This window comes from Octopus sinensis, linkage group LG7 (assembly GCF_006345805.1).
Source record: "Octopus sinensis linkage group LG7, ASM634580v1, whole genome shotgun sequence".
NCBI lineage: Eukaryota > Metazoa > Mollusca > Cephalopoda > Octopoda > Octopodidae > Octopus > Octopus sinensis.
This window is the reverse complement of record NC_043003.1, coordinates 1,463,542-1,478,541: the sequence shown is the minus strand read 5'-3', so window position 1 is coordinate 1,478,541 and position 15,000 is coordinate 1,463,542. Positions and strand designations below refer to the sequence as shown.

Genomic DNA, 15,000 nt, shown 5'->3' with positions numbered 1-15,000 from the left:
TCGGTTAATATTCAGACTGTCAGCAGGGCAATGGCTTCTGCTATTGTTCTTTCATAACTTTATAATGTTAGATACCAGAATTAACTACAAAACCATTGTCATTTTAGTTTACCTTATTTTAGTTTTTCTTTTTTAATTTTCTAATTTTGTACTTTCCGGAAATGGATTATAAACGGATGTTGATCTACGTATAGAATGTGTCTAAGTGACAGAGCGAGCACGGAAAAAGAATTGTGTGTGTGTGTGTAATATATATAGGTATATATATATATACATATGTGTGTGTGTGCGTATGTGTGTGTGTGTGTGTGCATGTGCGTGTGCATGTGTGTGTGAGTATATACATATTTTACATATATATATATTATATATATTATATATATATGTATATATATGTACATATATATACATATACTCATATATATATATACATACATGCATGTGTGTATATACTTACATATAAATATACATATTGTGTATGTATATGTATACATATGTATGCACACACATGTATATGTGTATGCATATGTATATATATATAATATATATATATATATATATATATTAATATATAATTATATATATATATATATATAGATATATATATATATATAATATATATATATATATATATTATATATATATATATATATATATTATACATACACAACACGCACACACACACACACCACACACACACACACACTATATATATATATATATATACATACAATGTGTGTGTGTCTCTGTGTATGTATGTATGTGCACAGCCTTTCCTCTCTTAAAAAAAATCTTCTTGCACAAGCATTGCACGATAACAACATTGATTAAGCTTCGTGCAATGGCCATACTCGATAACGATGGGGCAGCCACCATGTATGTATGTGTGCGGGGGACGGGTAACGATGCCTACTAACTCATCTTTCTTTCTGATTGTTTCAAAGAAAGCAGACGACAACCAAACGGTCGTCAACCAACTTGAAATCGAGGCTGGTTCTTGTCTGAGATGGGGAAGTTGTTTTCGTCGCAAGAGACGGAAGGAAATTTAGATCCTTAAAAGAGAGACAAGGAGACAATGGATAACAACCCAAGTGCTTTCAACCTCCTTATACCCCTTATTATCTTTAAACACTTTATTTTGTTCTTTATTTTATTCTTTAGTTTGTTTGGAACTTTCTTCCTTATAATCTATAATTTATTATAATCTATAATTTATTATAATCTAACCATTAAGAAAGAATAGTAATTTATAGTTGGCCTGACCCTTTACTTTTGTTTATTTAAAAAAATCATATATATATTTTATATCTGTTTCACTCATTAGACTGTGGCCATGCTGGGGCACCGCCTTGATGAATTTTAGTCGAACAAATTGACCTCAGAACCTTTTTTTAAAGCATAATATTTATTCTATCGGTATCATTTACCGAACCGCTAGTTTACAAAGACACAAACACACCATCACCGGGTGTTAAGTGGTGGTAGGGTAGCAGACAAAAACAGACACAAAGGCACACACACACACATATATATATATGACAGGCTTCTTACAGTTTCCGCCTACCAAATCCACTCACAAGACTTTTGTCGGCCCGGAGCTTGAATGAAGACAGTGGGACTGAACGCGGAGCCATGTGTTCGGGAATCAAGCTTCCCACCACAAAGCCACGCCTGCGATTGTCTGTCGTTATATCGACGGTCTTCGTTTTGTCTGTAAACTGCTGCGAGTGACGCGTCTCCTTGGGGGAATATACATTATGAAACTGAGTGAAATGGTGAGAGGATCTAACGAAGAATTCTACACCTTAGATGTTAGATAATGATTGCACAGCATATTACCTATGAAGGAAATATGTATGAATGTGTTGCAACAACTGGAGTGATTTTTAAATAAACAATGTCGTTAATTCCATTTTCTGTCATGCATCTATTTATAATAACACTACGGACACTATGGCATTCCTGATGTATATTTAGTAGTGGGAGGATTCCCAAGGTATGGTAACATCAGGTAGCCAATAACTGAAGACGTGATTTGTAAAGCATTCGTCAAGGTTTTTACTCGAATCTCAAACTATATACGTATTTATAAATATTTTCACAGATACACGTCTTGGTGCGCACGCGCGTGCGTTAGCAGGTATCCTTCCGTGTTACGAAAGTGTCGTATTCCGGAAAATCATGACATGGATATCACGAAATGTATTTTTTCTTAAACTTATCCAATTGCATGTACATCGCTGGAAAAGTAAGAGCCACTTTAGAGAATTACGCTAAGATTTCCAGATACGCCTTTCTCAAACACACGAAGGCTGCCGCATATCTATTTAGCTCAGCTTAATAGAAAGGGTTTGTATCAATGGCTTTCAGAGGCACTCCAAGACCAAAAGAGAATGATTCTGCTACTGTTACGCTTAACCTTTTTCTTACCACATTTCTGCAGAAATACACTACCATTAATTCAATTTGATTTGAAAATGAAGAATTTTGTAAAATTACATCAGGCGCAGGAGTGGCTGTGTGGTAAGTAGCTTGCAAACCAACCACATGGTTCCGGGTTCAGTCCCACTGCGTGCATCTTGGGCAGTGTCTTCTGCTATAGCCCCGGGCCGACCAATGCCTTGTGAGTGGATTTTGGTAGACGGAAACTGAAAGAAGCCTGTCGTATATATGTATATAATATATATATATATATATATATATATATATATATAATATATATATATATATATATATATATATATATGTATGTGTGTGTATTTGTCCCCCTAGCATTGCTTGACAACCGATGCTGGTGTGTTTAACGTCCCTGTCACTTAGCGGTTCGGCAAAAAGAGACCGATAGAAAAGTACTGGGCTTACAAAAAATAAATCCCGGGGTCGAGTTGCTCGACTAAAGGCGGTGCTCCAGCATGGCCGCAGTCATGACTGAAACAAGTAAAAGAGTAAAAAAGAGTAAAGAGTTATTAAGTTATTAAATTTGAAACCGTTATTATTATTATTATTATTATTATTATTATTATTATTATTATTATTAATTATTATTATTATTATCATTATTATCATTATTATTATTATTATTATTATTATTATTATTATTATTATTATTATTATTATTATTATTATTATTATTATTCATGTTGTTGTTTTTGTTTGCCCTTGCTCTTTCCCGATCGACCAACGCTAGACTCAAAGATATTTACTTCAAACTACATGACCATAGAAGCCATTTTATTTTATCTTTCTTAATGACAATAAGATTTCATTTTGGAGGAAATTTTGATTCTATTTCTAGCAATACAAGCACCTACATATATGCTTTTCCATTGGTTCACCATTTTTAGTTATATTTTACGCAACTGTAGAAGCAAAATGGCTGAGGTTCTTCACGCTGTCCAATATAAGATTATAACTGCTTTAAATATTCCTCCGAGGAATACTTAATTCTCTTTGCTTTAGTTCCTTCAATTGTCGTATATAGATTACGAATTTCTCTTGCTATTACCTAACATTCTATCCCCTGACAGCTTTGACATTTTATATCGCCTAATATGACGGAATGTCAATGGAAACACGAGTTTTATGAATGCCTGAGGTTCATGCGCATATTTTATAACAGTTAAATTTGTTTCTTTCCATACATTGATAGCGAAAGGGATTAGGAAGAAATAAAAACGGGGCTGCAAGCAAGAAAGACACAATAACATGCAAACATAGAGATGAACAAAGGTTTTGAGACAATGAGTGTTAGTTGGAACAAAGACAGAAAGTTTTGACATGAAATTGGCTGCGGAATATTTTTTATTGACAATGTAGCACATTACATAACACAAGACATCACCATGACATATGAAATTTGAAAGCAAAAATAGGAATAATCAAATAGTTAAAACAACACAAAACAGATGGTAATAATGAAAGGAGAGGTTGGAGAAAAGCGTTGGCAAGCAAAATGACATAACAATGGAGCATTAGATTCCAATAATGATTGTCGAAGCAATTAGGATTGTCGAAAATTGGATCAGTTTTGTGTTGGATCATCTTTGATGTCTTAAAACATATATAATAATAATAATAATATTTAGAAAATAGTTCGCTATTCTTTGATCTTTAAACGAGTATGTTCGAAGTAAATTTATCCAAAATTTGTTTTGTATAATGAAGTAATTTTTTTTTCGGTGTAAAATTTAAATGCAGTGATTATATATAGTTACTTTTTTGAGTTCTTTATAAAAATAGTTGTTTTTGATGAGTGAATAGCAATTTATCAAATGATGTTTGAAAGAGAGAGAGAGAGAGAGAGAGAGAGAGAGAGAGAGAGAGAGAGAGAGAGAGAAATTGCGATAGAAACATAAAGAAGAATAAGCTTTTTACTAAATAAAATATGGACGACATATTTGAATCACGTGACACTAACAACAACGATAACAATAATAACGATGATGATGACGCTGGACTGGATGAAGAGAGAACAAAGACTAGGAGTGACTGAGAGGGTTAGGGTGGAGAGAAGCGAGAGGGGGAGAGAAAAAGGGAGAGAGAGGGATGCAGCGGGGGGAGAAAAAGAGAAAAAAGTAAAGGGAGAGAAGGAAAGAAACAAACTGTAATATTGGTTTCAAATCTAAGCAGAAGGCGAGTAATATGGAGGAAGCGGGTAAATCAATCACTTCGACCCCAATGTTCAACTGGTACTTATTTTGTCGACCCTGGAAGGATGAAAGGCAAAGTCGACCTCGTCGGAGTTTGAACTGAGAACGTAAAGACGGACGGAATGCCGCTAAGCATTTCGTCCGGCGCGGTAACGAGTCTGCCAGTTTGTCGCCTTAAAAAAATCGAAGTGCCATATTGATTTCTATTTTTGACACAAGGCCAGCAATTTCGGGATAGTGGGTAAGTCGATTACATCGGCCCCAGTTGGTACTTATTTTATGAACCATGAAAAGGCAAAATCGACCTCAACGAACAAAGTGGAATAGCAACGGTGTATTACCTAGTTCTGACAAAAAAAGCATAACCTTTTGTTTCCATGAGCTATTGTTGCTCCTAAGTACGATATTCGATAAATCATTATTGATACACAAAGGGTATCTATCAAAACTAACATTCTCAAACTTTGATTTTCGACGGTTTTTCTAAGTGGAATACCATTCCTCATCTACGTCCGGTCCTTTTGCTACCTCCCAAACACAAACGAATGTTGTGAGTCTCCCTATTTTTTCCCTTTGCCTTTGTTTCTGTTTCACGCTTGCTTTTCAAAATATTTTTCTTCGACTTTTTTTTATTTATCAAATTTCCAAATTTCCTAAAATTTCTCAATTCTTTCTCCTGCATTTCTTTCAAGCAGAATCTTTTATTCTATTTTATTCTACTCTGCCCCTGTCTCAGTAAAAACGTCATCCCTTCTCTCTCTCTCTCTCTCTCTTGATCGTTTGCGACATCTATCCTGACCCCCCTCTTCTCTACCTATAGTAAATGCGCTATCATGTATGTATGTATGTATGTATGTATGTATGTATGTATGTCTGTGTGTATGTATGTATGTATGTATGTATGCATGCATGTATGTATGTATGTATGTGTACGTACGTACGTACGTACGTACGTATGTATGTATGTATGTATGTATGTATGCATGTATGTATGTATGTATATATGTGTGTACGTACGTACGTACGTACGTATGTATGTATGTATGTATGTATGTATGTATGTATGTATGTATGTATGTATGTATGTATGTGTGTGTGTGTGTGTGTATGTATGTATGTATGTATGTATGTGTATGTATGTATGTATGTATGTATGTGTGTGTGTATGTATGTATATATGTATGTGCAGATTTGTATGTTTTATGTATGTATTCTCATGCATATACTCACATATCTAGACATGCTCATATATATTTAAATGCTAAACTTCTGGAAAGTTTTACAGATTTTTACAGTTCCAGTGATGGATTGGATCAGTAAACTTCGAATCAGCTTTCTCCTTTCTGTCTGTCTGTCTGCCTGTTTGTATGTATGTATGTATGTATGCATGTATGTATGTATGTATGTATGCTATTCAGTTTTATTTTAAGATTTTTTGCCAATAGAGAAAGAGCCGGTTTCTAACCTAGATCCAAGGCTCCCTCAGTGGAATTGCAATTACATCAACAGGGTATCCGTGTGTGTTTGTGTGTATGTGTGCAGGATTTGGAGTCGGTGCATGTGAAAATTTATATGTATTCTCATGCATATAACTGCATGGCTAGACATGCGCATATATACCCAACTTCTAAACTTCTAATGTTTGTATTTATCTATATATGCATGGCTGTGTGTATATATGTATATATGCATGTATATATGTATGTATTAATGTATTTATGAATGCATTTCTGTATGTTTGCTATTATTTGGTTTTATTTCTAGCCTTCTTGACAACAGAGAAAAAAGCCGGTTTCTAATCTGATCCAACAGTCTACTTCTCTGTAGACGCAGACGATTTGTAAAAAACATAACTGGTCAGGCTATAGAACATTTGTGCGAGATGAATAATGATTGATTGATGAACTGATCGATTGACATTGATCATGCAATCTCAGATCTATATGGATTAAGGTGGATAAAAGAATTATGGGGCAAATAGAACCTGGTTCTTCAAAATAAAGTGGAAAGCAGCTCACCGAGAAAATTCCGGAATTTCAGGCAATTTTTTCATTGACATGATGGATGTAAACATGTACATGAATGTGTATGTGTGTGTGTGTGCGTGCGTGTGTGTGTGTGTGCGCGCAGGTACATGTGAGTGTGTGTGCGTGTGTGGCTGTATTTGTGCGCCGATATGTGCGTGTGTGTGTATGTGTGTGTGTATGCGTGTGTGTATGCGTGTGTGTATGTGTGTGTGTATGTGTGTGTGTATGCGTGTGACGTGTGAGTAAATGTAAATGCGTTGTAAGCGAAGAAAGGAATGTGCATGTATGTATACACATACATATAGACATATATATGAATATATGATACATGCTGTATATATATATATATATATATATATATATATACAATACATACGCACTATATATATGTGTATGTGTGTACATATGCATACATAGATATAAGTATATATGTATGCATATATATATATATATATATGTATATTCACATATATGTACATACACACATGTATAGACATATATGCGTATATATTCATATACATATATGAATATATATATATAAGCATATATAGACATACATATAGATGTATATATATGCATACACACACATATATTTACATAAATTTAAACATATATGAAGATATAAGATTACATTACACACACGCGCACGCACATATATATATATTCATAGGCGCGTATGTACATATAGATATATGCACATATATATATAAATACACCTATCTATGCTTATATATGTACATATGTATGCATATACACATACATAATTACATGCTTTCATATATATATATATATACGTGAAGATATATATACACATGTATACGTATCTGTATATGCACGTACGCATTTGCAACACACACACACACACACACATGTATGCGCGCATACACACAAATACATAGCGCTAAAAAAATGACGAAAAACTTCCAGATTCCTCCGGGCGAGACATGCTCTCTACTCTTTTACAACTCGTCAGGGCCAGCTTCTGCATTGGAGTTGGGCGTTGGCATGTAAGTAACGCTGTCGTTATTGGCAGCGACAGGCGGCGGTCGCCGATTATTACTGCGGTGATACAATCGGCTGCCATGATTAGACAAGGCGGAGAGCGAGCGCATCAAACATCCGGTACTAACCCGCATATCTTTCGTGTTTCTTTTCTTTCCACACAGGTGTAAGATGACCAAAAAGACGATGATGAGGGCTATTATGGTGAAGACTGAGCCCAGTACCACACCGGTTGAGTTGAAATGATTCGGTTCCTGTGAAATAAAAGAAAAATTATTATATAAAAAGAATGATTGCAATAATAATAATAATAATAATAATAATAATGATACACGTTCGGGCAAACATAGTCAAATAAATATATATATATATATATATACAATGAAAACGAGGCACGGGAGGACGACGAAGGAATTAACTGTAAAACAGAAAAAGCACACAAGCACACACACACACACACACACACACACACACACACAACACACACACACACACACACTCCCCACTTTCACACAACCGATTCAGACAAGCTCAATCCCTCATCTATTATTGATCAAATATCATCTCAGTTTCGACCCCTGCTGAGAATATTGTTCAGTTTGGTGGTGTCAGCAAGAGAAGCAACTGGGGTAGAAGTGAGCGGACGTAGCAGACGAGCAAGAACAGAAAAAATGTAAGAAGTACAAGAAGAAGGCAATAAGAGGACAGAATGGTAAATCAAGAGGAATTCTAAGGAGAATAGGAAAAATCTATGACAAAAGACACAAACAAAGACAATAACATAAAAACATTCAAAACGACTCAGAGAGATATTCGCAGGCATGGAATATGTTCCGACATGGCGACAGCAATAAGATGTGTTGTGTGAAATAACGTTAGTAGGAAAGTTAGCCGTCCTTTTGGACTTGAGAAAAATAGAATAAAATTGTTGTGTGATAACCATTGTGCTCATAACCATCAGTTCTGGGTGTCTTTGACTGAGTAGACACAATGATGTTGAAACACCGGGTGTCTCAAAGTCGAGTGTAATATTAACATACCTTCGTCGCAAAGGAGAAGTTGTTCTCCAATGACGAAACTCAACAGCGAACAACATATTCACGTATTAAGGATAGATATTAAAGTCATCATTTTGATTTTCGTTGTTCATCGTGAACATGGCGACTTATTATTGGCTGGTAAATACCAGATTGCCTCAGCAAACAATTTATTTGTTGAAGTCATTAACAAGAGACCCACACTCTGGTTAGATTCATTAGTTCAGAGTGCTTTGATCGACGAGACACGACGATGTCGAAATACCGGATGTCTTAAAGTAGCCTTACTAATCTAGTGTGTAATGTTTGTATGAATGAAAGCAGGAGCTGTTCACCAATGACGAAACTCAAAAGTGAATAGCATATTCGCGTTCGAATCTGCCGGAACATTTTAAGAATAAACATGCAAGTCATCAGTATATATTATGTGTGTGTGTGTGTAAATATGTGTGGTTTATTTATATATATGTATATATATATATAGATATATATATATAATATATATATATATATATATATATATATATAATATATATAATATATATATATATATATATATATCACTCCATTACTGCCCGCGTTTCTGGTTATGTGATATATTCCAGACGGTAAAAAAAACGGCATTCAGCGATTTTTCATAACCTACTCGTCTTCATTGAAATAGTAACATATATTTGATTTTTCTATTTTTCGTCAATATTTCAGGAACGCTTATGAGAGACCATTACGAATTATGAATACTTGATTGGTCACACCACTTAGGAAGGAACTGAGCAACGTTAGATGAAATAGTTAGCTTCACACACGCGCGCGGGCATACACACACACCCACACCTATATATCATCATCATCATCATCATCATCATCATCATCATCATTTAAACATCTGTGTTCCATGCTGGAATGGGCTGGACTGTTTGACAGGAGCCGGTGGGCCCAAGGAGTTCATTGTTCTCCAGTATGTTTTGGCATAGCTTCTATGGCCGGATGCTTTTCCTAATGGTAACCACTTTACAACAAGAACTGTGCGCATTTCCGTGCCACCAGCGCTCGGTGAGAACGCCATGCAGCTTACGGGACAACGAACCCTAAACGGGGGCGACTCCTAAACAGAAGATGAGGAGCAGAAGGGAGTAAATTAGGACAGAAAAAGGCCGGGGCAGAACATGTTTTTTTTTTGCTGCAGAGGAGCTATACGACTACTCACATTTTAGAAGAGAGGGTGGGAACGATCGGTTGGAAGTGGAGAACGATAGAAATAGGGGTGGCGAGATGTCAGAATAGACCTTTAATCTACAAGGTAGGTAGGAATGAGTGAGGTAGAGGGGCCAGGAGTAAGTCAGGGAGTAGATGTCTAACAGTGCAACGCAGCAGAATAGAAATGATGGTACAGTGAAGAGAGGATGAACTAAAGGGAGATAAATATGGTGTTGCCTGGATGAGGAAAAGAAAAGCAGGAGTTGCGTATGAGGAGGGTGAGGCGAATGGCGGCGGCGATCATCTACTCTTTTCTTACCGTGTCTTGCAACGCCAGCGTAGAATCGTTTGCTGCTGTCGCAATCTTTTCAGGTAACAGAAGGCCGTGTATTGTAGTTGATTTATCTGTCTCCGGAACCGTATGGGTCTCTTTAGCAGAATCTAGAAATCAGAAAATAAAAGAAAACATATATAAAATAGGAGGAAAATTTGTGAAGTTATCAAAATATTTCTTGGTACTGGTTCTTTCTGAATTCATCTATTAATACCGGTATGGCGTTTGATTCTTCCAAGACTGGAATTTCGACTTTGTGTCGTTGTGGAGTAAACAACAAAATAGAAATAATGTTCGTTTAAAGAAAGCTATTTTATCGAAATCTCTCTTCTGGCTATCATCTCTTGCGAATCAAAAGAATTAAATGACGTAACACTATTCTGCCGACGAACCCGACAACAAGATGGTAATCAACGCGTGATCAAACCAAAGCTATATTGTTGAAAGACGCAGGCATCGTTTCTATGGAAGAAACCGAAGAGACAGGAAGATGCTTTCTGTACACACACACACACACACACACACACCACGCACGCACACGCACGCATGTATGTATGCGTGTATATATTATATATATGTATACATATATATGTCTCTATGTATATATACATACACACACATATATGTATGTATGTCTGTATACATATATATGTATGTATATATAATATATATATATATTATATATGTATATATATATATATATATATATTATATATATATATATAGATATATATAGATATATATATATATATTATAGATATATATTATATGATATATAGATGTTTTTTATATCTATATATATGTATACAGCTACATACATTTTGTATATAATATAATACATACACACACACACACACATATATATATATATATATATTTTATATTTTATGTATATGTATATGTGTATATGAACATACATAATGGAAAAACAGAGAGAGATGAAGAAGATTACAAAGTCGGGGTTGGGAATCGTAGAAATTTCAAATCTATTTTATCGACACAGTAAGTGGGAATTCAATTAGTGAACGCAAAGATACACGCCTTGATGCCAAGAGACATTCTTTAATTCTTAAAGTCGAATCTCTGTATTTTCTCATCTGATTCCATTAATTGTTTATTTCTAATATTGGCGAGCAAAACCATTAATTTTAGGTGAAAGCGTATAATGGATTAGATAAACACGTACATCACTGGTATTGGGGTTTATCGATCTCTTCCCCACTTTTGTAATAATTCTTTCTACTGTAGACACAAGAAGTGGAATTTTGGTAAAGGGTTATTATATCGATCCTAGTGTTCAAACGGTAATTTATTTTATCGATCTGGGAAAGATAGAAGCAGAGTCGACATCGGCGGAATTTGAACTCAGAACGTAAAGACGGAAGAAATGCCGCTAAGCATTTTCTCTGACGTGTTACTGATTCTGCCAGCTCGCCGCCTCGCCGCCTCGCCTCCGTTCTATTAATCCTTTCTGCTATAGGCACAAACCTCGAAAAGGGATAATCGATTGCATTGACCCCAGTCGGGTACTTATTTTAGCGAACCCAAAATGGATGAAAGGCAAAGCAGACCTCGGTGGATTTTGAAGTTAGAACGTAAAGACGGACGAAATGCCGCCAAGCATTTCGTCCGGTGTGCTAATGACTCTATCAGCTCGTCGCCTTACCCTCTGCTGTAATAATGGTTCAAATTTTGGCACAGGCCAGCAATTTCAGGGGAGGGGAGTCGATTACATCACCCCAGTGCATCACTGGTACTTATTTTAATCGACTACGAAACGACGAAAGGCTAAGTCGACCTCGGTGGAATTTGAACTCAGAACATAAAGACGCACGAAATGCAGCAAAGAATTTTGTTTCGCGAGGTAACGATTCTGCCAGCTCGTCATGTGACCCTCAACTGTAATGATAAACAACAACATCTACTACTACTACTACTACTACTACTACTACTACTACTACTACTATACTACTACTACTATTACTAATGTTAATAATAGTTCTTTCTAACTTCGGCACTAGGCCAGCAATTTGCTTTAGGAGGATGGAGTTAGGCGAGTAAACCGACCCCAGTAATTTACTGGTACTTTATTTCATCGACCGAGAAAGGATGACAGGCAAAGTTGACCTCGGCGGGATTTGAACTCAGAACGTTAGGCCCCTGAACAGATACTGCAAAGCTATCTTTCCCCGTCGCTTTCCCAATTCTGTCAATGAGGAGACTTTCTAATAATTCTTTCTTCTTGAAAGGCCTGAAATGTTGTGGGACGGCGGGGGGGGGGGACTGTCGATCACACCGTCCCAGTACTTGTGCGGTTCTTATTTTATCGATCCCGAAGAATGAAAGCTGAAGTCGATCCCTATAGAATTTGAGCTCAGAACGTTAAACCAGAGAAACGCCGCCGACCATGCTGTCCGGTGTGTTACCATTTCGCAAGCTCACCATCCTGAAAGGATGAAAGGCAAAGCAGACCTCGGTGGATTTTGAAGTTAGAACGTAAAGACGGACGAAATGCCGCCAAGCATTTCGTCCGGTGTGCTAATGACTCTATCAGCTCGTCGCCTTACCCTCTGCTGTAATAATGGTTTCAAATTTTGGCACAAGGCCAGCAATTTCAGGGGAGGGGATAGTCGATTACATCAACCCCAGTGCATCACTGGTACTTATTTTATCGACTACGAAACGACGAAAGGCTAAGTCGACCTCGGTGGAATTTGAACTCAGAACATAAAGACGCACGAAATGCAGCAAAGAATTTTGTTTCGCGAGGTAACGATTCTGCCAGCTCGTCATGTGACCCTCAACTGTAATGATAAACAACAACATCTTACTACTACTACTACTACTTACTACTACTACTACTACTACTACTACTACTATACTATTACTTAATGTTAATAATAGTTCTTCTAACTTCGGCACTAGGCCAGCAATTTGCTTTAGGAGGATGGAGTTAGGGAGTAAACGACCCCAGTAATTTACTGGTACTTTATTTCATCGAAGAGAAAGGATGACAGGCAAAGTTGACCTCGGCGGGATTTGAACTCAGAACGTTAGGCCCCTGAACAGATACTGCAAAGCTATCTTTCCCCGTCGCTTTCCCAATTCTGTCAATGAGGAGACTTTCTAATAATTCTTTCTTCTTGAAAGGCCTGAAATGTTGTGGGACGGGCGGGGGGGGGGGACTGTCGATCACACCGTCCCAGTACTTGTGCGGTTCTTATTTTATCGATCCCGAAAGAATGAAAGCTGAAGTCGATCCCTATAGAATTTGAGCTCAGAACGTTAAACCAGGAGAAACGCCGCCGACCATGCTGTCCGGTGTGTTAACCATTTCGCAAGCTCACCATCCTGAAAGGATGAAAGGCAAAGTCGACCTGGGCAGGGTTCGAACTCAGAATGTAAAGACGGACGAAATGCTGCTAAGCATTTTGCTTGGCGTGCTGAGGATTCTGCCATCTCTCGCTGCGTGCATAATTCTAGAATTATTAATTTCAATTTTTGGCACAAGGTCAGCAATTATTGAGGTGGGGTCAAGTCTATTATATCGACCTCGGTGCTCAATTGGCACTTATTTTATCGATCTTGAGAAGATGAAAGGCAAAGTCGACCTGGGCAGGGTTCGAACTCAGAGTGTAAAGACGGACGAAATGGTGCTAAGCATTTTCCCCGGCCTGCTGAGGATTCTTTGAGCCAACCGCCTTCATAATTCTAGAAATATTAATATAGAACTACAGTAGGGTAATGTGCCTATAATTGAACCGTTTGTGTGTAGTTAGGGAATAATTTATCATTAATTCTTTCCTGAAAAGACCCCCCCTCAAAAGATTAACAATAATTAACAATGATTAACATGCAGTAATTACTGCCAATTAAAGAAATAAGCAGAATAAATAAAAGAGCAACTGGTAATAAATTGTGATTCATATTGGTTTGGTTTTTATGCCTGTCCTCAAAGATGTCTGTGAAAGTGCATGATGGTTCTCTGAACATTCATTGTTGGACGAGGTTTCTGTCTAAAACAGCGGTTCTCAACAGCAGCTCACAGGGCCACATGCGGCCCTCAAGCATCCTTCCAACATACCCCGATGGTCTTCGTTATAGCGAGCTGGCAGAAACGTTAGCACGTCGGACGAATTGCGTAGCCGTATTTCTCTGCGTTACGTTTGATTGAGTTCAAATTCCGCCGAGGTCGACTTTTTCTTTATCCTTCGGGTCGATTAATTAAGTACAGTTACGCACTGGGGTCGATGATCACGACTTAATACCTATGTCTGTCCTTGTTTGTCCCCTCTGTGTTTAGCCCCATGTGGGTAATAAAGAAATACGTTCTATATTTATGAAGGCGGTGAGCTAGAAGAATCGTCAGTACGCCGGGAAAAATGCTAAATAGCATTTCGTCCGTCTTTACGTTCTGAGTTCGAACCCTGCCGAGGTCGACTTTGCCTTTCATCTACTCAAGATCGATAAAATAAGTACCAATTGAGCGCCGGGGTCGATATAAGGACAAGGGCATTGTTCTTTGACACGGCAACAAAAATAAAGTTTTAGGTGAATGTTCGGGCCAGATCCCAAACCTGGAGTGGCTGTGTGGTAAGTAGCTTGCTTACCAACCACATGGTTCCGGGTTCAGTCCCACTGCGTGGCACCTTGGGCAAGTGTCTTTTATAGCCTCAGGCTGACCAAAGCCTTGCGAGTGGATTTGGTAGACGGAAACTGAAAGAAGCCCGTCGTATATATGTTTATGTATATAT

The 15,000-nt window shown here is 37.2% G+C and overlaps 1 protein-coding gene across 2 annotated transcripts in view; it reads right to left on the bottom strand.

Annotated features, from left to right (window-relative positions):
• The window catches only part of LOC115213848, a 73,518-nt gene that overhangs the window by 10,778 nt on the left and 47,740 nt on the right, over positions 1-15,000 (bottom strand). For both annotated transcript variants that reach the window (XM_029782786.2, XM_029782785.2), the window contains exons 3-4: positions 10,232-10,353; positions 7,807-7,932 (exon numbers count right to left, since the gene is read on the bottom strand). In XM_029782786.2, coding sequence (XP_029638646.2) covers positions 7,807-7,932; positions 10,232-10,353 — 248 coding nt within the window. The remainder of the gene's footprint in view (positions 1-7,806; positions 7,933-10,231; positions 10,354-15,000) is intronic.